The 26,712-nt window shown below is 28.2% G+C and overlaps 1 protein-coding gene across 2 annotated transcripts in view; it reads right to left on the bottom strand.

The window, feature by feature from the left end:
- LOC111619418 (ELMO domain-containing protein 3-like) overlaps window positions 1–26,712 on the bottom strand; it is a 51,937-nt gene that overhangs the window by 18,484 nt on the left and 6,741 nt on the right. For both annotated transcript variants that reach the window (XM_023361119.1, XM_023361118.1), the window contains exons 3-7: window positions 16,267–16,335; window positions 15,240–15,325; window positions 12,998–13,121; window positions 7,993–8,115; window positions 966–1,096 (exon numbers count right to left, since the gene is read on the bottom strand). In XM_023361119.1, the coding sequence (XP_023216887.1) occupies window positions 966–1,096; window positions 7,993–8,115; window positions 12,998–13,121; window positions 15,240–15,325; window positions 16,267–16,335 (533 nt within the window). The remainder of the gene's footprint in view (window positions 1–965; window positions 1,097–7,992; window positions 8,116–12,997; window positions 13,122–15,239; window positions 15,326–16,266; window positions 16,336–26,712) is intronic.

The raw sequence follows: 26,712 nt of genomic DNA, 5'->3' as shown, positions 1-26,712 counted from the left end.
ATTAATTTTCATTTTCATGTAGTAAAGGCTCTATGCCTTCATAAAGGACGTACTTTTCCTTTGTTTAAGGGTATTTGGGCAGTTTATTCTCTGTTATATTCTCAAGTAAACAATACATACAAGTACAGTACAGTATTTTCTGAGGAAACACTCGTACTTATTTTTTTAACCCCATTCCCGATAACCCGGCATTTTCACAAACTCGGCCACCCTTCGGTCCACATTAGGCCGAGTTTTCGAGGTTCTACTGTAACAACAATCCACAAAAACCTTTTTTTACAAGTGTTATGTCCGTAGTACACTCCAACTACGCTTTCGACCTCCACCGAGGTGTGCTTCAGGTGGTGACTGACTGTGTTTTCTCCTGACCATCGTAACGATGTCACCAGAGATGTAAATAATTGTGTGTGTTGGGTTTCACCCCTCTGACTGTTCCTGTTCAAATTCCTCGAACAAATACCTCCATGCCTTCATGATCGTTTCACCATCTTTGAAGTTGATGCAGGTGCCCCTACTATTAGCTTTATGAATCTCCCAGGCCTCCAGGTGTCTGATGTGATCAGTTCGGAATGCTTGTCTGATTAGTCTGGTGTTCTGGAAGTCCGCCCTTATATCAGGGTCGGTAACATAGGTCGATAAGGTGGTGGTGTGCCTGTTATTTTTAATATCTGCTTGATGTTCTCGTATCCGTTTTTGTGTCAAGCAGTGGTGGAGATGGTGGAGACCTCGGTGGAGGTCGAAAGCATTTGTGGAGTGTACTACGGACATAACACTTGTAAAAAAAAAAAGGTTTTCGTGGATTGTTGTTTTTATACATTTTATACTTGCAAAAATACAGAAAATTCTGGATGTACTTTCATATTCTACTTTCAGGTTTTATTATATTATGCATGTGTATATATATATTCATGATTACAAATAATGATAATACATACACTATTCATAATCATGAATTTTAATCATACCTGAACTTCATCTTGTGATAATCTGTAAATATCCATAGCTAACTTTGAAGTAGAAGGATTTAAAATAAAATATAACAACTGAAGAATGCCAAAAAATCCAACACCTCTAGTATCTGTTGATGGATCATTACCTAATTTTATGATACACAAAATTAAAAAATTAATTAAATAAATTGAAATAAAATAATTTTGATGAATGAACTTCAATAATAAATTTAAAAATTTTATAAATTAACTCTCTTTTATTTATTATGCTTTTAAAAACAAACAAATTATCTTGAAAATCCAGTTTATTAGCATAAAACACTTATATACAAAAATAAAATTGTATTTTCAGATCAAATTTGAAAAATTAAAATTTTTATGATACTCTATCAATAAATTATATAGGAGTGGATCCTTGTGCTCTGCTTGAAGTAGAAAGAATATTCACAGCAACAAAATACAGTGGTACCTCAGGATACGAACGCCTCAGCATACGAAATTTTCAGGATACGACATGAAATTTGAACATATTTTTGCTCCACGATACGAACAAAAACTCACCATACGACGTTACATTAGTTTGCAGCGCCATTTTTTATTCACTTCTGTTCATCAGTCTCAGTCCGCGTGTTTGCTTCGTCGTGGAAGGATCTTGCTCGATAAAGGAAATCTTGAGGTATCAGAAAGTGACTGATTTTATTGAAAAAAAACATCCCAAAAAGGTTCACACTGGCTGTATTGCTGCTCAGAGTAATGACATTTGCCTAAGTCATTTTAGAAACATTTTAAAAAGTAAGCAAAGCCAAACCTCTTTGAATAGATATTTTACCAAGCGACCTCTATCCAGTGAAAGTGCTGGTAGAAGTGAAGGAAGGAAAGCAAAAAGCAGTGAATAAAAATTAAAAAAGAAAAAAAAAAGATAAAAAAATTAGTGTTGTTTTATAAGTTATTTTTAAGTTATTGTTGCATTATGTTATGCAAGTTTTTAGTATCATTTCCCTTCTCCCTCTCTTTCGCCACCAGTTTACACCTTCACCGTCGTCAATCCTCAAAGGTAAGGTGCAAATAAAACTACATTTTTTTTAATCAATTATTATTCTATTATGGTTATTTATATATTTAGAACTACAAAACGCATTTTTCAGTGTTTTCCTTACTATACTTTTTTTTTTAATGTACTACTTAGTTTAATTTGAGTGTGTTTTGGTGTTGGAATGAATTATTTGGTTTTACATGTAATTGCATGGGGAAAAATGATTCACCTTACAACATTTTCATGATACGATCTCAGTTTCGGAACAAATTAATTTTCTGAGGTACCACTGTAATTTTATTTTTCGATGTAATTTCCTTCAATCGTAATACATTTTTTCTCAATAGTGTAACACATTTCAATTGCTTTCTGGAAAAAAAAGGTTGTTCAACCTCTGAAAACCTTGGTTAAGAACATATATATGACATTCATCATTTGAAAATTTCTTTCCATGGAGATATTCTTTTGAGCTTCAGAAACAGTCTATTATCACTAAGGGCCAGATCTGGTAAATAAGATGGATGGATGCTCAAACCAACTAGAATCCTGCTTGAGCATGGATGCTCAAACCAACTAGAATCCTGCTTGAGCAATAGTAGCTATGGCAACACATGATGTGTGATTTGAGGTATTATCCTAGTGAAAGAGCATTTCTCCATTTTTCTTTAATTGCAATATGCAGCTTTGAAATTGAGTTTAATATGTTCAGTTAATTTTCCTTGGGTGGTAAAATATACAGAGGCCAGAATCTTACTTGTCAATGGTTAAAGTTTTTGATTTTATTGTTCTATTAAATTATATGTAAATATTTACCAGTTGCATTACTTTCACTTCTTCCCAGAAATACAGGAGGCCTAGCTGAAAACATACAAAACTCAATTCTCTCTAATGGGATGTTATAAAATAAAAATAAATACCACCTTAAAGTAAGGTTCTGTTATCTTGTAAGCAAGTCACCTTCTCTCTTCAAGATGAGAATTTACATATGTTCTGTACTGTTTATTCATATATATTTTATGATACATTTTCAATATGTAATTGCTTCTTATATATGTGTTCAATAAAAACTGTTCATTATGATTCCATAAGAAATCTTTTAATTGTCCGTTATTAGAAACCTGACCAATGAAAAATTTTATCTAATCAACAAATATAGACAGCCCTGTCACCATGCATCAGAAGATTAACATTCTAAGGAAGATTTATAAGGATCTTTCTTATAAGAACTGCTGCTGTAAAAATGTCTCCAACATGGTGCTCGATTAAACTGTCTGCTATTTGGTGTTCTTAAAGGAGTCTTACTATTGTAAAATGGGAGAAAAATTAGAAACATAGGTGACTGCTCTTTTAATTGAACTGTTCTCTTATCTCATCCCCCATTCAGTGGACTCAACTGTATATGATATATTAAAATTTTGTATAAACACTACAATTAGTTCAGGGGAAAGTGCAAGAATCCACCCTTTGTGTACAATGTGTATATGTTAGGCTCAAAAAACAAAAATGCTCATTGAATGAAAAAAGCCCCCCACAATGTGTTGTGATTTCTTTAAAATCATCCACAATGCATTGTGACTAACTCAAAAAGACCATAAAGTGAAATTCACATCATAGCTTTCATGATATTTGACCACTATGCATTGCAGTGATTAAGAAAAGCCATAACGCGTTCCGAACATTAGCTGATGCAACCACCATAGAGGGTGATATGACACAGTGGTTTGTAACTTTAAAATATGGGTTCTAGCTTAAAAACATTTTTATTTACAATTTTTAGTGCTGAACAACATTAGTTCTACAAGTTTTCTTAGAAATTTAATTTTCATACTTAAAAAAAATTTCAAAAAAATAAAATGTATGGAGAAAAATATACATTTTGTTTTGTTTTGGTTTGTTTAAAAGTGCTAAAGGTCAAACTACATGTACTAGTAGATGCTTGATGTACTCTACTTGAGGGCATAAAAATTAGCTGCTAAAGTTAAAAACCACTGTACAACGGATTTATTATGGTTAAAAGCCACCACAAGTTCTGGATGTTAACTAATAACAAGGTGTTGATAAGAAAATAAAACTTTCTTTTTCATTATGATTTACTTATCTTCAATTATCTTATATAAGTAGGTAACAAAATTATTCACCACATACAGAAATGTAATTTGATAACTTTTCAGCAACATTTAATCATTCATGAAAATCTGTTGCAGTGCTTGAGATGACAACATTCCCAAACAATTAATTTACTAAAAATAATTATTGTCAGAAACTTTTATTAATAAATCAGTCTTTTTTATGAGAATCAAGAATGTTGCAGACTTATTTATTTTTACAAGAACTATTACTGTGACATTTAGAGTTGCATTTTATGTTCTTTGAGCAAAATTTGCATTTTTTATTAACACTCAAATAAAAATGTAGTTTGACCTTTACTTTTAAGGTCAAACTACATTTTTATTTGGTTTTACTTTAACTTTTAAGCAAAATAAAAAAACCAAATGTGTATTTTTCTCCATACATTTTGTTTCTTTGAAATTTTTAAAGTATGATAATTAAATTTCTAGGAAAACTTGTAGAACTAATGTTGTTCAGCATTAAAATTGTAAATAAAAATGTTTCAAGGCTAGAACACACATTTTAAAGTTACCAACCACTGTGAATTGTATCACCCTCTGTTGTGGTTGAATCAGCTAACATTCAGAACGTATTATGGCTTTTCTTAATCATTGCAACACATAGTGGTCAAATATCATGAAAATTACAATGCAAATTTCATTTTGTGGTCTTTTGACTGAGCCATATTTTTCTTGTTCACTAAGTGTCAGTTATAATGTTCAAAACAATCAAGCAGCCTGTCAGTTGTGAAATATGATCAGTAATTAAGTTTTTGAATGCAAGATCACAACACATTGTAGCTGTTTTTACAAGTGCCACAACACATTGTGGACTTTTTTTTTGCTCAATGAGCATTTTCATTCTTTGAGCCTAACATATATATATTCAGTAGATTTAATAATAAAACAATATAGTTTTTTAAAAAGCAAATATTCTTTCACTTTCAAATAATCACTTATTCGATTTTGAAAATGGTCAAATATCCGTAAAAAATGAAAATTATGTTGTTGTTGTTCTACTACTCCATAGAAATTCATTAAAAAATGCTAATTCATACATCTTTTCTCAAAAATTGAATACACAGTTTATTTCTATATGATATTCTATATGAGCATTATAACTTTTTAAAGTAAATTCAAACTACTACTAGACCACAGCTTTGGAAACAATTTTCTCTAAAATACTTGAAGTTAATTTCAATTTTTCCAGGCTATTCCTACCATTGGTTGGCTTGAAACAAAAATACTATATTCTTACTTTGTACTTTGTACACTTTTATTGTGTATAAATGCAGTGAACTCTTAATTATCAAAGTACAAAGTACATGAACAGTAATGTACTGTAGCTGTTTCCATGATAATTATTGATTCCAAGTGTGCTAAATATTTCTGATTCTCATATCAAACCCTTGCACTAATGTCTTTGGAAAAGTCTTTTAAAAAATCATGCACAAGCTAACTTGTTTTACCTAGCACAGGATTATGTCATCTTAGCATATGTCCTTTTCCAACAACTGCACATTTTAAGTGCTTTTATATGAAAATCTTAACTCCAGACATACCCAGTGCACCAATAACCACCAGTGTCAAGCTCAATATGCTAGTTTATCAAGTTTCCCAGCAAATCAGATGTCAGGTTACAAATTTCACTGTACAAAATGTAATCACAAATTTACTTCAACTTACAGAAACACAATGCATTGAGCTATGGTAGCTAAATCAGAATTAAAATAAAATTTCAGTTAGCAAGAAATTTGTGGTGGTACCCACCATGCTGTATTTATTTTGTGAATGATTAAATGTGATGTTTTTTGTACTAAAAATATTATTATTCATGTTTATTATTAATGTTCTATCACTGTAAATATTAAATATTCATGTGTTGTTATAATATTTGTCTATATTTTCATTTTTCTAATTTGTGTATTTGGATATAACACAAGGGGTGCTACAGGTGATATAATATATATATATATATATTATATTATATATATAAGGGGTGTTCAAATGAAAGTGATTCGAGGTGTGTATCCATGAGATGTGTAGGGACAGAAATGAGACAGATACATAGATAGAAAAAATAATATTTAATGAGTGAAATGCATACAAAGTTTGTTAAAAGAAATCACCCATGGCGTTTAGGCAGGCGTCCCATTGCTTAGGAAGGTTACGCATTCCATCCGCGAAGAATGATGTCGGTTGATCATGGAACCAGTTCAGAACTGCATCCTTTATGTCATCGTCAGAGTGAAATTGTTGATCCATTAGACTTTTCTTCAGCGGTCCAAAGATGTGATAGTCGCAAGGCGACAGATCTGGACTATAAGCTGGATGTTCCAGGACTTCCCACTTTTTACGGGCCAGTGCCTCGACACACACCTTGGTGACTTGTGGCCTTGCATTGTCGTTCAGAATGATGGCACCTGATGAAAGCATACGAGGACGTTTGTTTTTGATAGTCAAAAACAAACGTCCTTGTATGCTGTCCATGCTAAGCTGCATAATGCTGTTGTCAGCCTTATGCAGCTTATCAAGTATTTGGGTGTATTGTTGGGCATTGATGGAGACGTTCGACTCCTTAAACTCCAGTAATAGGGGTCCCTGCATGTCAAAAAATGCTGTCAACATCACCTTTCCGGCTGACTGCTGAGTTTTGAATTTTTTGGGCCTAGGTGAGTTGGGATGTTTCCATTGCAGCTGACGGACGTCCCTTCTGGTTGGAAGTGATGACACCAGGTTTCATCCCCTACCACTATGTGCTGCAGAAAGTTGTCACCATCATCCCTGTAGTACAACAAATGCTGTAAACTCAGGTCCATTCACTTTTTCTTGTGATGTTCAGACAGCATGCGGGGTACCCATTGGCAACAAACTTTTCAATACTTCAGAATGTTGGTAACAATATTGTGAACAGTACCAATGGAAATGTTTAACTCATTTGCGATGTCACGAATGTTTCGACATCAATTTCCCTTGATTACAGTGTCAATGTCCATAATCAGCTTCTCTGTCACAACTTTGTGCACCTGACCGGGCCGCGGCAAATCCCTTGTCTCGTGTCGACTGTCACTAAACATTCTCGCCCACCTCATTACCGTGGGCTTCGACACACACGTGTCACTGTACACAGCCAGCATTTTCCGATGAATATCCACTGGCTTACACCCTTCCAGTGTTAAAAACTTAATTACAGCTCATTGATCCATTTTGGATGCAGTTCATCAACATCAGCCATTTTGAAATGAATGCCATGTCCTTATGAATGAAGTTATCACAAATCTGGTTGTGCACGCACATGTGTGGTACATAAACCTTCACTATTGCATTTGTTTCATGAAAATACATTGAAAACTGTTTGCATGCAGCGCTTCAAATCACTTTCATTTGAACACGCCTCGTATATATGGTAAGTAAAGGAGCATGGGATATATTTTTTGTTGTGTGTGAGGTGAACAAAAGTACTCTGTTGGCAGAAATTAATTGGACCAGCAGTTGTCATTATTTTGTATTTTAGATGTAACAGAATTTCCAAAATTAAAATGTTATTTAATATCTAGTACAAAATGCAATATATAACATGGCCCAGTACTCATTCCCAAGGAGTCACATCTATAATAGGATTAGCAAGTTTAAAAAGAAAAGAAACATTACTCTGATTTAAACTATCTAATAAATTATAAAGAACCAAATTGAATTCAAATCAGGTTCTTCACAAAAATAGACATACCTTGCAACCATGCTGGCTAACAATATTGAAATGAAAGATTCTATTCTGTACAATATTGCTAAGAAATGTACAGTATGGCTTGTTAAACTTGTTAATGATTTTATTGAATATTTCTGGGTTTTATAACTCAATACCTTTGTTGCATGCTACACATTCATGAATAAAATCACATACCTTGAAATCCAACTTCTTCCCAATGATTTCCATATATCCGGCAATATCCAGGTACTCCTGTTAACTTGTTATATATTGTTTGTAAAGTGTTAGCATGAAATGATAATTTACAATCTAAAGGACCTATAATGAGTAATAAATGTAATGCATTTTTGAGAAACTAAGCAAATAATATAAAGAAAAATTTTAAACTATCCTTAAACATACTTGACAAATTAACTTGTTTATAAAATAAAATTTTAATCTAAGTCATAAACAAAAAAAAATTGTTATGATTAATTTTGGAGCAATTAAGAAATAAATGAATTTAAATGAAATATATTTTATGGCTGACTAAATTATTACTGCAAATATTTATAAATATAAAGACTAATGATATTTTGATATCAAATTAGAAAATTAAAAACTTTTAATAAGCTTATAACATATTTGTAATAGCTTATTTAAATCTTCAAAAAATTTCTTTTTAAAAAATAGTTTCAAGAATTTTAAAAATCTTTAAAATCTTCAGTAATGTAATATAAGATCTTTCAAATTTTAAAATGTCTTTTGAAACATTTTACATTATATACAAGCATTAAATTTTAAATTCCTTCAAGAACATCTCACTAATCTCATATTCGTTTCTAAAGTTGTGGAGCTGAAGCCAAGCCATACATAAAGCATGAAAATATTTCTGAATTTGGTTGCCTTAAAAAAGCTCTTTATTGCATTTATTTATACAGGGCACCAAGTTTCAGGAAGTTTAAGATAAATAGTAATAAAATTAAATATTGAATGATTTCTTATAATTAATACATTTTTGACTATAAAATCAGTGAATAAATTTATTAATAATTTGATGAAATTTACAAATAAATTTCATCAAATATGAAACTGCTTCCAATCATATACAAACTTTATAATAGTAAAATTTTAAAAACAAAACTAACTTGCCAACATTTTTTGAAACTCCTGTGTGCAGAATGGAATCATTTATTTGACAATCCACAAGAGTTTTATGAAGTTGACTAACAGATAATGTTGGCAATGCATTAGAACATTGATGGTTAAAAGTTCAAATACTTAAACTAACAGCTAAACAGGAGTTTTAGCAGGAATACTGAAAGAACATAATATTTCCTAAATGTATTGAAGGAATAACACTCTTGGAAGATTGCAAATGATTATTGCAGAGGCTGCAGGAGTCATGTATACGAAAGATAATAAATATAGTTAAATGAAAAATAGTAGTTGATTGCAATAAGCTGCATCAACTTTTGAATGAGAAAAGAAGGGATAAGCAGACTACTTTTTGAAATTGATGAAGGTTTTAAAAGCTTAACTAGGAGAAAAAAATCAAATAAAATAATAAAAACAAATAACTTAAATAAAATTTCAATCATTGAAAAACTTTTAATTATTAAATACTGTAGATCTGCCATTCTCTGATATTTATAACTGTTGATTATATTTACATGATATATAAAAATATCCTATAAAATACATAATCAGGTCTAAGTGTTTAATTATTGGAATAAATTATAATTATTCCAGCAGAAAGTCAAAGTTTATAAAAGTTACAGCATATAAATTTTAAAAATATGATTGAAAGTTTGCTTTTAAGATTTTAATTTTAAAATTCAAATTTATCCTAACATTGATATCTCAAATGTTATATTGGATTCTTGAATAATTTTAACTCTGTAGATTAAGCCTATTTTGTTCTACATAAATTAAATAAATTTAAACTTCATTAATATATTTATACTGGTTGATCCAAAAATACTTTGTAAATTTAGAAAACTAAATAATATTTTTCAATTCCTGTTATTGTAAAATGCATTGTTTAGATTTCTAAATTTACAAAGTACTTCTGGAACAATCATTATTATAATCTTATCCAAATTAGTGAGATTTAATAATTTATTTAAAAGTTTTTAAAGTTATTTCAAGTATTACTTAATTATTTTATATAATAATATAAAATTTCTTACATTGTGCAATAGCAAAAATAAGATTTCTTTCTGCCCTCAAGTCTTGATGCATTTTAACTGGGCCACATAAATAATGTAAAATAAAAGAGAATCCTTTTCTATTACAAACTGGTTTGATGTTTTTCTATAAAATATTTACAGAAATAATGATAGTCATATTTAGTTAATTTTAGAATATTTAAAATTCAATACTTCTTCTATAAATAGAAAAGTTCTTAAAAAAGAATAAATTAATAATTTATAATATATAAATGTATAAAAATTTTTCAATGCCATTTTAAAATGTATTTATTGATTATCTTTAATTATTCAACTAATTGTTAGTATTTTACAATATACTTTAAATTCATCAATTGAATACTTTTTTCATAGAAAATGATATAGGTAACATCACAAGATTAAAATTACTAATAAATATTCAAGGAATCACTTTATTAAAGAATGAAAAAATATACAATCAGATACATATTTTAAATTCAAATGTTTACAAGACATTCTTCTAGGATCAATAATGTGTGTTAACTAAAAGACATATCAACAGTACAGTACATGCAGAGATGCAGCCAAGGTATACAAGGAAGCAATTACACCCAATACTATTGGGGAATACTAAACTAAAGCAAGTGTCAATATTGCAAACTGTGTATGAACTGGCAATACCAGTGTAAGATTGCTTGAAACAAGAAGAGATCTGTTGTTTAGTTTCCTGCCAAGTTATGGATGTGTGAACAAGTGCGTGTATAATCTTAGATTAGAATAAAGTTTAATTCTATGTTAAAGGACTGCTTCATCATTGTTCTAACAAATACTAATATCCATATTTTTAACAATTAAAATTTGTTTAAATGTAAGGATAAAAGTAAACTAAAACCAATTGCCACATAAATATAAATTTAAATTATACAACCTGCAGTTTTTGAATATTTAGTATCATAATAATATATGATTTTTTCCATTCACATTCATGAAATTAATGACTCAAACCTTTGACTTCAATTAACTTGTTCAATAATTTCATGTGATTATTATTTACATGATATAGGTATTCATAATCCATAGCTTTACTCTCCATATTGGTTTTCATGGCTTTCTTAAAAATCACAAAAACATCACTTTTCCTGATTTTCATTAGTATAGGTTCGATGGCAAACGCCAATGGCTTAACAGAAAACTTCCACAAAACAACTTTCACCTCATATCAAAATTTGTTAAGATAAGGACCAAAGTCATTTTGTGGTTTAAAAAAATGACAAAAAGAATTCAACATAAAAAAAATAACGATCTGACAAAGATAAAATTTTAATAAGGATTGCAAATTTTCCATCAGAATGCATGTTCATGGTTTGTAGCTTTCATAGAAACATAACTTCTAAAATTGAGAAAAAAGCATCATGAATACTACAAACAAATTCAATTGCTATAAACCAATATATACAATAACATAAATAACACATAATTTGTATATTATTTGCATTGCAGTTTTATTCAAACATCATTCAATATTAATGACAATTGTTTGGATTAGTATTAATACATCTAGCTTTGGATGTTTATATATAAATATTCAATATTCTTAATTTTTAGGTGCATTCACCTTGCTAAATTTCTGGCTTTGCTGCTGCCTATAAATAACAGAATTACCATACAATGACATTAAATACCATTGTGTGAAAATTTAATTTTCAAACAAAATTAAAATTTGCTTATGTATAATGAACAAAACTAACTTGCCAACATTTTTTGAAACTCCTGTGTGCAGAATGGAATCATTTATTTGACAATCCACAAGAGTTTAATGAAGTTGACTAACAGATAATGTTGGCAATGCATTAGAACATTGATGGTTAAAAGTTCAAATACTTAAACTAACAGCTAAACAGGAGTTTTAGCNTTGATGAAATTTACAAATAAATTTCATCAAATATGAAACTGCTTCCAATCATATACAAACTTTATAATAGTAAAATTTTAAAAACAAAACTAACTTGCCAACATTTTTTGAAACTCCTGTGTGCAGAATGGAATCATTTATTTGACAATCCACAAGAGTTTTATGAAGTTGACTAACAGATAATGTTGGCAATGCATTAGAACATTGATGGTTAAAAGTTCAAATACTTAAACTAACAGCTAAACAGGAGTTTTAGCAGGAATACTGAAAGAACATAATATTTCCTAAATGTATTGAAGGAATAACACTCTTGGAAGATTGCAAATGATTATTGCAGAGGCTGCAGGAGTCATGTATACGAAAGATAATAAATATAGTTAAATGAAAAATAGTAGTTGATTGCGATAAGCTGCATCAACTTTTGAATGAGAAAAGAAGGGATAAGCAGACTACTTTTTGAAATTGATGAAGGTTTTAAAAGCTTAACTAGGAGAAAAAAATCAAATAAAATAATAAAAACAAATAACTTAAATAAAATTTCAATCATTGAAAAACTTTTAATTATTAAATACTGTAGATCTGCCATTCTCTGATATTTATAACTGTTGATTATATTTACATGATATATAAAAATATCCTATAAAATACATAATCAGGTCTAAGTGTTTAATTATTGGAATAAATTATAATTATTCCAGCAGAAAGTCAAAGTTTATAAAAGTTACAGTATATAAATTTTAAAAATATGATTGAAAGTTTGCTTTTAAGATTTTAATTTTAAAATTCAAATTTATCCTAACATTGATATCTCAAATGTTATATTGGATTCTTGAATAATTTTAACTCTGTAGATTAAGCCTATTTTGTTCTACACAAATTAAATAAATTTAAACTTCATTAATATATTTATACTGGTTGATCCAAAAATACTTTGTAAATTTAGAAAACTAAATAATATTTTTCAATTCCTGTTATTGTAAAATGCATTGTTTAGATTTCTAAATTTACAAAGTACTTCTGGAACAATCATTATTATAATCTTATCCAAATTAGTGAGATTTAATAATTTATTTAAAAGTTTTTAAAGTTATTTCAAGTATTACTTAATTATTTTATATAATAATATAAAATTTCTTACATTGTGCAATAGCAAAAATAAGATTTCTTTCTGCCCTCAAGTCTTGATGCATTTTAACTGGGCCACATAAATAATGTAAAATAAAAGAGAATCCTTTTCTATTACAAACTGGTTTGATGTTTTTCTATAAAATATTTACAGAAATAATGATAGTCATATTTAGTTAATTTTAGAATATTTAAAATTCAATACTTCTTCTATAAATAGAAAAGTTCTTAAAAAAGAATAAATTAATAATTTATAATATATAAATGTATAAAAATTTTTCAATGCCATTTTAAAATGTATTTATTGATTATCTTTAATTATTCAACTAATTGTTAGTATTTTACAATATACTTTAAATTCATCAATTGAATACTTTTTTCATAGAAAATGATATAGGTAACATCACAAGATTAAAATTACTAATAAATATTCAAGGAATCACTTTATTAAAGAATGAAAAAATATACAATCAGATACATATTTTAAATTCAAATGTTTACAAGACATTCTTCTAGGATCAATAATGTGTGTTAACTAAAAGACATATCAACAGTACAGTACATGCAGAGATGCAGCCAAGGTATACAAGGAAGCAATTACACCCAATACTATTGGGGAATACTAAACTAAAGCAAGTGTCAATATTGCAAACTGTGTATGAACTGGCAATACCAGTGTAAGATTGCTTGAAACAAGAAGAGATCTGTTGTTTAGTTTCCTGCCAAGTTATGGATGTGTGAACAAGTGCGTGTATAATCTTAGATTAGAATAAAGTTTAATTCTATGTTAAAGGACTGCTTCATCATTGTTCTAACAAATACTAATATCCATATTTTTAACAATTAAAATTTGTTTAAATGTAAGGATAAAAGTAAACTAAAACCAATTGCCACGTAAATATAAATTTAAATTATACAACCTGCAGTTTTTGAATATTTAGTATCATAATAATATATGATTTTTTCCATTCACATTCATGAAATTAATGACTCAAACCTTTGACTTCAATTAACTTGTTCAATAATTTCATGTGATTATTATTTACATGATATAGGTATTCATAATCCATAGCTTTACTCTCCATATTGGTTTTCATGGCTTTCTTAAAAATCACAAAAACATCACTTTTCCTGATTTTCATTAGTATAGGTTCGATGGCAAACGCCAATGGCTTAACAGAAAACTTCCACAAAACAACTTTCACCTCATACCAAAATTTGTTAAGATAAGGACCAAAGTCATTTTGTGGTTTAAAAAAATGACAAAAAGAATTCAACATAAAAAAAATAACGATCTGACAAAGATAAAATTTTAATAAGGATTGCAAATTTTCCATCAGAATGCATGTTCATGGTTTGTAGCTTTCATAGAAACATAACTTCTAAAATTGAGAAAAAAGCATCATGAATACTACAAACAAATTCAATTGCTATAAACCAATATATACAATAACATAAATAACACATAATTTGTATATTATTTGCATTGCAGTTTTATTCAAACATCATTCAATATTAATGACAATTGTTTGGATTAGTATTAATACATCTAGCTTTGGATGTTTATATATAAATATTCAATATTCTTAATTTTTAGGTGCATTCACCTTGCTAAATTTCTGGCTTTGCTGCTGCCTATAAATAACAGAATTACCATACAATGACATTAAATACCATTGTGTGAAAATTCAATTTTCAAACAAAATTAAAATTTGCTTATGTATAATGGATAAAGATATTAATATTTAAATTTCTCCTTAACTCACTGAAATTATTTCATTAATTATCTATCATTTATGTTTGTTAAAAGTAATGATATACTTCTAAATTAATAATAAAATAATTTAAACATGTTTAAAACATCTCAAAATTAACATTATAAAGAAAAATTATTATTGTATATATAAAAGTAATACTTGCTAAAATAATAAAAATTTGTATAGAAAAACTAATTTTTGTCACAAATGAGTACTAAAATATTTAAAATATTCAATGTGTTTAGATATATATTCTACAAAAAAAAGCATTAGGTTGAACTGCATATGATTTTATTTAAGCATATTCAAAATAAAATACATTTCTAAATAAAATTTTAAAAATTTCAGCATTTATCATTATTATTCCAGTATTCATTTTGATAAATTCTGAAATATTTGTATTATTAAAATTAATAATGATCATAATTTTATTCCTTTTAATTTTATTTAAAATATTTTTAAAAGAATAAATTGCAAATAACATTTCCATCAACTTACTAAATATGCTTTCATATCTTCCTTCTTAAAATATTCCCATATTTCTTCGTATGTCACAAATTTTGAAGATACATTTTGTTCTTCAGCTTATAAATAAAAAGCAAAAAATGTATAAATATTTAAATATACAAATATATTAATTATATATTTATAGTTGAATCCACTTATTGTAATCACTTTGGGATAAGAATAACTGATTGTCATCATTAATTAAGTGGAGTAAGTAATTAAGATTACAGTTGGTGAAAATTCTGGTTTTATTTACCTTGACATTACAAGAACATCTTAAAACAATTTCAAATAAATTGAAGATTTATTTAATTATAACTATTATTCTTAATAGTAAATTATCCAGAATGTAAAGAAGTCTTACTTTCATTTAATTAGTAGATTAATTCTACTATAATTTGTATATAAAATATCTTTAATGTATATACAAATACTGTAATTTATTAACATTTCTTGGTATTTACATCTGTATATAACACAAACTTGTAAATTAAGTGTATCATATTAAATGCTACAAAACAGTAAGACTGCTAAGTTATTGTGTTACTACCATAAATTAGTAAAATTTCTTTAACATGTAATGAATTAAATTGATCAAGTTTTTTTAACAAGTATCTTAAAAAGTAGGTGTGTGGATTATTTAAGTGCCTGGGTTATTCAAGTAAATAAGTAAATATAAATATTGCTGTATTTATTTTTCAAATTTATTATTTCAAATTTCATTCAATATTGAGATAATAGAAAATCATAGCTTTCCAAGTCATTAATGAAGAGTTTAGAAACATTAAAGAAAATTTCATTATGTTTAGTGTTGTTATAAACATATTCATAAATAGCTGACAATATTTCCAATTTAACTAAAAACAATTTCAGATTACTACAGACCATTTAAAAGCATTGCATAATTTAAACAGCTTCCTATATCATACATATAATTTTAAAGTAATACTAAATTGCATTTAATAGTTTAGAAAGTTATATTTTCTAGTAATAAATATTTCAATTATAAAAAACTTACATGGCAAATCTTCAACAAAATCCCATTCTTGCTGTGCTTGTTTTAATTCATCTTTAGCCCTGCATATATCTATTTTAAAATCAAAAATAAAATAATTATAATTATATATATATATATATATATACAGACACACAGACACTATATTTAAAATTTTATAAATACACAATATAATACTGATGTATATAGTGCAACATTGCATTTGTTAGTTTACATTTCACTTAAAATAAATTTTATTATTAATTTTAACAAATTACAGTAGTTTAAGTTTAAAATACTAAATTCATTTATTAAAAAATATTAACTTATATATAAAATACATTAATAAAAATTACATAGTATTTTATTGTTAAATACTAATAATAAAGTTTGTATATAATACATAAATATTTGAATTTAATAGAACAAAGCATTGAATATCATTTTATTATAAATACATTTGCATTATTGACAACTGAAAAAATAAAATTTAAATTAAAAATAGCAAATATTGTATTTGTTAAGATTATTTATAATGTCTATTACTAGTAAATATTGCTACAATTAATGTCTTTCCCTTCATTGTTTATTTTCCAACTTTTCTATCCCTTTTCATTCTCTAATTTTTACTTTCATCTCTGTTACATATAACAGATGGAAAGTATGGCAATCAGTAAACCCCCCAAGATTTTTACAATTTGGATTCGGGACTTTGAAATGTCAAAAAAATGCAAAAAAATTAGGGAATTTCTCTGTATACTGTATTTACTTGCATTTAAGATGATTTTGCATATAGGATGAGGTGTGATTTTAAAGATCAAAATAAAGAAAATTACATTTATTAATACAATTCTAATTTTATTTTGTTTAATCACAAATAAAATATTATCAAATGTATGTATTAAGACAAACAACCAGGTTTTCTTGACGCTATCACCTTTTGTCTTCTCGGATTTGCCCTATGAAGCTTTGTAACAACTCTGCTCTTTTTCACTTTCATACCACAAAGCATCATCCTCTAAGCCATTGATTGAATTTGAAATGCAGTATTTCCTGAATGACTTTGCTATCAACTCAAGGAATACTTTTCCACTACCTGATGCCCACTTAGCAAAACCAAAAGATTATAATGCATATGACAGGAAAAAGCTTATTTTTAATGATTCAGAATGTACAAATATTCATGAAAAATACAAATTTAAAAAATATCAAATAACTATATTTGTAATCATTGCTAAGTGACCAGCTATTTTCGGACCATCTCATTGAAAGTGACATTAACCTTGACTTCAATAGCACCCTGCTTTACAGGCAGCATGAACTATACCCAATTTACAAAAATTATTGCAAAAACACCAAGAATACTTCGCTCGTGCGTATAGGATGACCTAATTTTTGAAGCAGTGAAAAATGAATAAAAACCTCATCTTATATGCGAGTAAATATGGTATATGGGTGTGTGTGCATGTGGAATGAGCATGATTTTGTAGCAACCTTAGTAGCAACCATTTATTGTCAATAACGCTTCATATTTATTTTCAGTTTACATTTAGGAAAAATATTGATATAATTACTCAAAGAATTTGAACTTATTTCTTGCTGAGTAACTAATAAATTTACTTTATCCTGACCAATGTATAAATTTTTGCTTTTTTTTTTAAACCCATTTATCTCATTTTAATTGAGAATACAAGAGCAAATTTTGAAGGAATACATCTCTTAAAGAATTACTTTTGTATCTATGATTCCTTCTGAGCTTTTCTGATTATATAGCAATAGTCTATAACCCTAAAAAGGGGAGCTGATTATATCTAACAGGTTAAAAATCTTATAAAATATATTAGGCCTATAACTTGTTAATTTGCAAATAATAAAATAAAACTTTGAATTATATGATTTGATCTAAAATTTTTTTTGTTGTTATAATTTGAAAACATATTAACATTTTCATTCTTTAATATCAAACTTCATCAGGCCTTAATTTCAGACCTGAACATCACAAAATTTTGTTTTGAAAAGCAAAATATGTTGGTAATATTTTTTAAAACATGAATTTTAAAACAAAATGAAGACTTGCACCAATCTCTTTATGAAACAGTAAAAAAAGACTACAGATTTATGAATTCAAATATATTATCTCAAGAACCATTAATTTATTTATTTAAAAATTCTATAATTAACATCACACATATTTATCATTTAAAAAATTTTCTCTCATACCAGTTTAAACATAGTTTTTTGATGAAAACATGAAAATTATTTTCTAACAAATTTGTATAGATAAATTGTTTATTGGATTTCTTTAAAGTAATTTACAGTAAATACATTTCTACAATTTTGCAAAATTCTTCTAGTAGTTTCTTAAATCATATATATCATGTACACTTGGAGAAGGCTGATAGCTTAATTTTAATGCCCTTCAAGATGATGATATTCTGTTTACATTGTAGCAGAAAAATGAGCTGCTGATTCAATCTTACTTCAAAAATCTTGGTTTCAGACAATTTAAAAACCAATGCCACTGAGCTGATTCCATATCAATTATTGAATTGTAAGGCACTTAGTAAATTTTCTTATTATATATATAAAGTTTCTGGTGTTAATTTTACCATAAGCTTAATTCCAACAATAAGACAGAAGTTTAATAATGTTAATATGCATGATGATAAATAGTGATTGACAACTTAACCAGATTGGTCTTCTCTAACAGATAATGAATATTGTTCAGTTTTTTACAACCTGTCATCCTCCCTTATTCTTATTTTAAGCCAGTCTTTATTCAATGCCTACAATCAAAATTTGTTGTCTGAGAGTATTTGAACTGGTTCTTTGTTTCAGTTTTAAAATATTTTTTATGTAATTAATTATTTCAGAATATTAAAGGCAATTGTTTTTGTAAGAAAGGTCATGGATGACAGTGTCCATTATTTAGAGATTGTGAGATCCGAATAGTCGCTGGGTCCAATTAACAATTTAAATATATAGTTAAAATAATGAAGTAAAATATTCTTTCATTTTGGTGTGAAAATATCGTTTTTCTAACGTGGGAAAACTGATAAAAGAGCCACTTCCTTTAACGGAAGTAGACACATCCTTTTGTTTTCCACTTATTCCCTGCATCTGTACACATTTTTCACAATGTCGATGCCATGATTCCGTGGCTACTGCGAACACTTCTTTAGGAGTCTGGTTTGACCACTGAAAAATTGCTTATGCAATAGCGGCACGACTAGTAAATGTGTGACCATGGAGAGCGTCGTTCATCGTTGGAAACAGCCAAAAGTCACTAAGGGCCAAGTCAGGTGAGTAGAGAGCATGAGAAATCACTTCAAAGTTGTTGTCATGAAGAAACTGCAGCATTGCATTTGCCCGATGTGCTGGTCTTTTCAGGTCTTCATGCAGGATTGTGTGCACAGATCCCACGAAAATGCCAACTTTGGAGGCAATGTGTTCATCATTCAGTGATCCTCCTCCAAAACAACTTTTTCTACTCACTCAATCATGTCGTCAGACCAGTTGGTGCAAGGCTGAGATTGTCTTGGTTTGTTGTCACATGGCATTCTGCCTTCTTTGAACTGTCGCACCCATGAATGCACATTAGATACATCCATGATACTATCACCACATGTCTCACTCAACTGGCAATGAATTTCAATCAGTGTCACACCACTCAAATGGAGAAAACAAATGATTACATGCTGTTCTTGTAATGAAAACGTCACCATTTTAAGTATCAAAAACAGTCCTCACTCTTGTTGTTGCCGCTAGAGTTCTGTGTGCCATACAGTGCAACCAGCTCTATCATGCATTCATGAGTGCATGCTTATTTTAAAACAAACCACATGTTTCCATCTGTTTCCAGTCCTGAGAAAAAAAAATCAGAGGTGTTATAACTTGAATGCACATTGTATTACCCATCAAGCAATGTGTCATGATCTCTTTAACTGGAAAATATTTGAATGGATTAATACACAAAAATACCATCGAATTTAGGAAGATTTGATGATATTTTTGTGTGTATTAATTCACTCAAATATGTACTGTACATGTACAAACCACAGTGATTCTCTCTTCTTGGATCAGCATTTTGCAAATAAATGATTTTGTTAGCATTTTCACAAAAATGGTACTTTATAATCATCTTGTATGTATAGCTTAATTTTTGTTTCTGTACATTCTTTCAAATATTTTAGAATAATTTTGTTTCTTAAATTTTATTATAAATCCTAAAAAGTATTTTCAACCAGAACAATGCTACATACTTTAAATCAGAATTATCAACCAAATAGCTTTAGGAGAAGAATACAAAAATAATACCAATCAGAAGTTCTGATTTTAATTCTGTAGAAAATTCTATAATGTAGAAAATTCATATTTTTGAACTGAAATGAGTGATAGAAAGATGCTAAATTTTTGAAATCAGTAGTGCCAACATAAATTGTACAGTCATTTCATATCAGAATTTTTTATTTAAAAAATTGACATTTACATTAGAATATATTAAATAATTGAATTTATTCTATTGAAGAAGCAATTTTTTTAATATAAACTTATATTTTACAAAAAAAATTGCAAAACATTTATTCACTGTTTGTGTAAAATCTCTCAATTATTTTAATATTAAATAATATTTTGATCAGTAATATCTAATGATCATTTTTAGAATAAATCTATTTAATTTTCATATTATAAATGATATTTTGCTATTTTTCTAACACTTAGGTTCAGCCCAGTTCAACTCCCTCCATTACATCTCAGCTTACAGTGCAGAGTAATATTGCAGGTGGTGGCATTTCTCCAACTATAACAACCACATCTGGAACTACAAATAATCAAACAAATTTGCAATTTCAACAAAAAATGCGTCTCCATAAATTACAAGTTGAAAGGGAGCGTTTACGTGTACGTCAACAGGAGATACTTCGTCAGGTAAACTTTATTCTCCAATGAAAATCTTTACATTATAATTAGTGAAAAATTGTTTTGATTAAATATTAACGGACATTTAGATATATTTTTGTATTAAATAGTCTTCTTTTTATCTGATTGATATCTCTTAAAGATATACAGTAATATATGAAATATTCTGTTTAATTGTGTTTATCTTAACATTTCTAAACTGAAAATATAGAATATTAAAACACTAACTTTTAACTTCAGCTAACAAACTTGTTGGCTGAAGTAAAGGTTAATGTTTTAATAATGTTTGTATCTTGATCATAGATAACAAATTGCAGTTGTTTGATATCAGTGTTACATTTAATCATTTCATTTTTCATTCTTTTAAAAAAATGTATTGAGCAATTATTTCATGCTATAAACATAGAATAGAAATTATTTTATTTTAAGTAAAAAAAATAAAATTTAATCATCAGTTATAACACCCTTGCCAGAAAAAAAAAGAAATGTCAGAGAAACTCTTATATTTGGTATAAAGTCAAGGAATCCGTTCATTTTTCTGGAAATTTTCAAACACTATAGTTGCCACCTGCTATCTTGAAACCAAAAACATTCTGCATTTGTGCAAGATTTTACACACCATCACTTTATTGTATTCTCACTATCCAGTGTATAAGTAGTAGTCCCTATTTATGGTGTTTATATCAAGCATAAACAAACAAAATAAGTTTGATTTAAATGTAATTTTTAAATTATTTGAAGTATATTTTTCAATTGTCAGCATTTTATAATGGAAAATTTCTCAAATCAAAATGATTGCATTTCCATGATTATGGCAAAGGATATGGCATTGTTTTGTAAGCTAGTAATGTTGGTGTCTCCCATCAATAATAATGTGAATACTCCAAAAAAAAAAAAAAAAAATAAAAACTGACTAATTTCTGTATATTTTCAAAAATATGAACAAGAGAAGCCAATAAATTTACTATATTTAAGGTGATTTAACAATATATTACATGCTTGGCAGCACATATGCAAAATATTTTTGGTTTCAAATAGTGATGGACAAAGTAGTTACTTGTAAATAANATCAGAAATATCAGCAATGTCTTTATTTCTACCCATAAAAATTTTTATATGTATGACAAAATAAAATATGTTATTAACTGATAATTTGTTCTAATGGGTTGCGTTTGTTCAGTTGAGTACCAAGTGATTTTTCTCCAGAATGTGCTCAAATACTGAATTGTTCCAGTTGGGAACAGTTTGAGTACAGAGATACCACTGTATTTTGTTCATCATTTTTATGAATGATTAAAATGAACCTATGGTTAAAAAAAAAAAAAATTACTAACACTTATCTAAACATGTTTAAACTTTACTAAATACAAAGGTTAATCGGTTAATGTTTCCTATGGTAGTGAAATATGGCAGTGCTTCGGTCAGGTTCGTTTCATTTCCATTAGATTAACTACATTTTTAGTAGACATTTCCTTTTTTATTTATTTTGTTCAAGAACTACCATGAATCGATAACTAGTGACGTTTGGCACTCGGCGGCCTGTCGACGGCTCCCTTCCAGGAGGACTCTGTCTGGACCACGAACAGTCTGAAGCACCGCCATATTTTGCTACCATAGGTAACGTTAACCAGTTAATCTATTGTTGTACATGCACATGGTGAAAAAAGAATCTAACAAAGTGAAATTCTTAAATTTTTCACCAGTATTCGATAACTGTACAGTACGAACGTTACAATAAAATTTGGGAGTGCTTCAAATATGACGTTAAAATGGTTTTATGTTGTTACAAGTGGGCTTTTTTTTAACATTATCTAGTATAGTAAAATCGTAGGACCGATAAAAATTTGATATTATATTAGGGTTGTCGTTACATTTGATGACATTATAATCGGGTTAAACTGTATATTGTTTGCGCAAAATAAAAAAATAATTTCAGACGATACAATAGCCATGATTATTTTTTTCAAAAATGGGAACTTTTCGTTACACATTGACAAAAATTCAACCTGGGCCGACACGCAACAGAGAGAAATTTTGAAATTAGGTAAGTTAATTTCATCAAAGATGCATTGTGGTCAATCTCGTGGTTGTAGCCAGCAAAGTTTGAATGATCGCACCCAAAAGCAGTGATATCAAAGATGATTAAGAGAATGAGAACGAGACCTGCCTTGAGCATCAAAGTGATTCCGTCTTGACATAGTCTTGTCCCAAATACAGTTTTGCCATTTTACTTGTTTTTTTTCTTGTTCCATTTGAGTTATTCCTTCAACTTACCAACACCTCCAAATAGCAATATTGATTTTATAACCACCAGGTATATAAAATAAATAAGTACAAATAATACAAGCAATTATTTATTGTGACATCTTCACAATGCCAGATTGCAATTTTTAATCATATTTTTAATTTATTTAATTTAAAATATATGCTTTACACCTCAAAGTAGTGGCTTGCCCCTGTACATCATACTTTTCCTTTAACAACAAAGTCACGCCAGTCCATCTACCACTTTTCAGGGGAAATTTTTGATTTGAAACAAATTCTGGTTTGCATCGGAAGTTCTTATATAGTTAATCGGTGCCTCCTGAACCTAAGGTTTCTATATCTGGTCTTGACTTTCATCTATCTAACACTGTTCTCAAGATCAAGGAATGATAGATGAGAATGGGAATTTATAGGTCTATAATTTTTTCAAATTGCAGCTCAATAAAAAAAAATATTTACTGTATTTGTTATTTTCAATTAAATAAATGTAAAATTTGAGATTAGGAGTTTACAAATTTCCATAAATAACCTTCTAGACATGCAATACTGTAGCCTTATGTTTAAAATTAATCATTGTACCTTGCTTAGTAGCCTTATAGATATCAAGGTTTTGAAGATACTTGAAGTGTGTAGAAGCAGAAGTATGGTGGAACAGTCATGCATTATGAAAAAATATCCAGATGTTATACGCAAAAGCTGCAAGAGCCATAATTCTTCTAATTCAAATACCAAACACACTGGATTTTTTTTTAGTTAAATATAAAATTTATTTCAGTCAGTACAACTACTTTAGAACTATCCTATATGTATACTACATTATAATTGATGTACATTTTGAGACACAAAGACTTAAAAATAATTTAAAAATTTACATCTATAGATAAAATAGTCTATTAAGATGATTCTCTTCTATCATTAACAATTTTTCTAATATTTAATATTATATATTTAAGCATGATAAAAGAATGCTTTCAAAGGTTATTCTGAATCTCACTATCCCAACTTTCATCCAATCCTCACTTCCAGAACTTATTAATTTTGATATAACCTTAGCATTGGGTTTAAGATGCCTATATTTATTGTATCAAATATTTTCTGACTCTTCTAGTTGTTTGTAATTCAACAAAAATCATTTTCATTCCACTATTAAATTTAATGTGATATTTATATAACTCGTCAGAGACTGCATTTCTTAACTAAATACACTCAAACAAACCTTTACATATGCAGCCGTAATTTGATAAATTCAAACGTTTTTGACCATATTCAATGGCCTTTATCAAGAAAAACTGAAAAATCGAACTTCGAATTAAAAATTTGCATTACCGATACAAGCGTTATTTTTGGAACATTTTTAAAAAGATATTCTATCGTGTAAGCACCATCTCTACATATTGGCTATAAATAGTTAAAACAATACCAGTAAATACATTAAAACACAATAAAGTGTTAAAATAATGCCCGTAAATACATTAAAATACAATAAAGTGCACATAGAAACAAGATTTTCTAGATATTTATATTTTTTCTTTATTTGATTGAAATTAAATAATGCTCAACATAACATGAAAATAAAGAATAATTCAATTCATTAATCATCCAACGGCAGCCAAATTAATTTATTGAGTAATTGATCTATAAGCATTACATTCAATAACTCTGCACAATACAAAAATCTCCAGATGTACAGTACAGTAATTTAAGTATCATTTAAACTAATACACTGTAAAAATAGTGTATCAGTTTAAGTTCCATAACATGCTGTGTGCAGTACATATTGAATGTATAATGCTAACATTTATGGTTAACCATCTCATTTGGAGCTTGAATTGAGCCTTATTTTTACCATAAGTTAAATATACTTAACTGTTGCTTTTGCTTGTACATGGATAATCAGTTCAAAGTTTATGATGTTAAACTTCGAATTGATTATATTGTTTGTATGAAGTTACAGTATGTCAAAATATATGTCCCTTTATAATTACAAATAAAACAACATTCTTTGCTCTATATTTTGTGAGTTGGAATACAAAACTTATATTAAACCAAAAATGATTTATAAAAAGGATGACAAAAATAAACAAATCAAATAATTAAGAACTTTGTGAAAGTGAAAAAATATAAAATTTTAATAATTTAAAATTATAGCATAAATTTTTTTAATAATTGCATTAAATATTAAACTTATTCATTAGTATTTTTAAGAGTTATGTAATTAATAATAAAATAAGAAGATAACCTGCAAGTTCTCCTTATTTTGTTCAAATGTTCGTTCCTCATTATTAATTTTGATTGGTGCTGTATAGTTTTCCATTTTATATAATTGTTAAAATTCCATATTTACTGTATTTATAAAAATATTACATTATTATTAAAATTCTACAGAACATAAAACTTATAAATGGTAAATGAATATATCAAAAAATCATTCCAACTGCAGGTGGTAGTATAACAATTTTAATTAAAATAAAAATATAATTTATCGATTCATATCGTGATGTATAAGTAAATTATCGACCACAGAACACGTTGCCATCTTCTGTAAACATATGAACTAGCGACTACAGTGGCTTCTAGTGTGACTTAATGCAAATTATAAATTATTATATTTATTAATTAAATTAGCAAATGATACATTTATTTTATATATTATTACTTATTTATTTATTTATTTAGACGTACTGGGCTATATATTATTATTTATTATTTATTTTACAAAAAAAATTTATGTTTACAAAAAATTAAATTATATTAAAATTTAATATCATTTCAAAATCAAAATGTCATCTTATATTTTAAATTATTATTATTTCGACCAGTAAACTGTAAGAGAGACTTCCAATATCCATATTGAAAGTCTCTCTTACGGGCGGCAAATATAAAAGGCGGCATTTTGGTTGTGAATGTGACAAAATATTTATAAGTTAAATACTTAAGAGGCGGCAATTTGTCTTTTTGTCTGGGGCGACATAAATGCTTGAGCGGGCGCTGCAAGGTGGCAACCTACCGCTCTAGGGGATCCGGGATCGATTCCGAACGGGTCGAAAAATTCCTGGTGATTTTTTGACTAGTCCGGATATATCGGGCCCCGTTTCTCACCACCCCATTATGGATTCGGCCGCCCAATTGTGGGTCTGGTCGAACCTATAAATGGGCTTGCTAAAAAGGGCCATCTTGGTGCCCACAGGGCGGAAAGAATTTAAAAAAAAATCCACCCAGAAAGATTTCTGTTATTTGATCGAATTTTATCTCGGATCCCCAGCGCGGTATCACATCGATAGGTTA

The sequence above is a fragment of the Centruroides sculpturatus genome, unplaced genomic scaffold (genome assembly GCF_000671375.1).
Source record: "Centruroides sculpturatus isolate CEXI.00-Female unplaced genomic scaffold, Cexi_2.0 scaffold266, whole genome shotgun sequence".
Classification (NCBI taxonomy): Eukaryota; Metazoa; Arthropoda; class Arachnida; order Scorpiones; family Buthidae; genus Centruroides; species Centruroides sculpturatus.
This window is presented reverse-complemented; position numbering and strand designations above follow the sequence as displayed.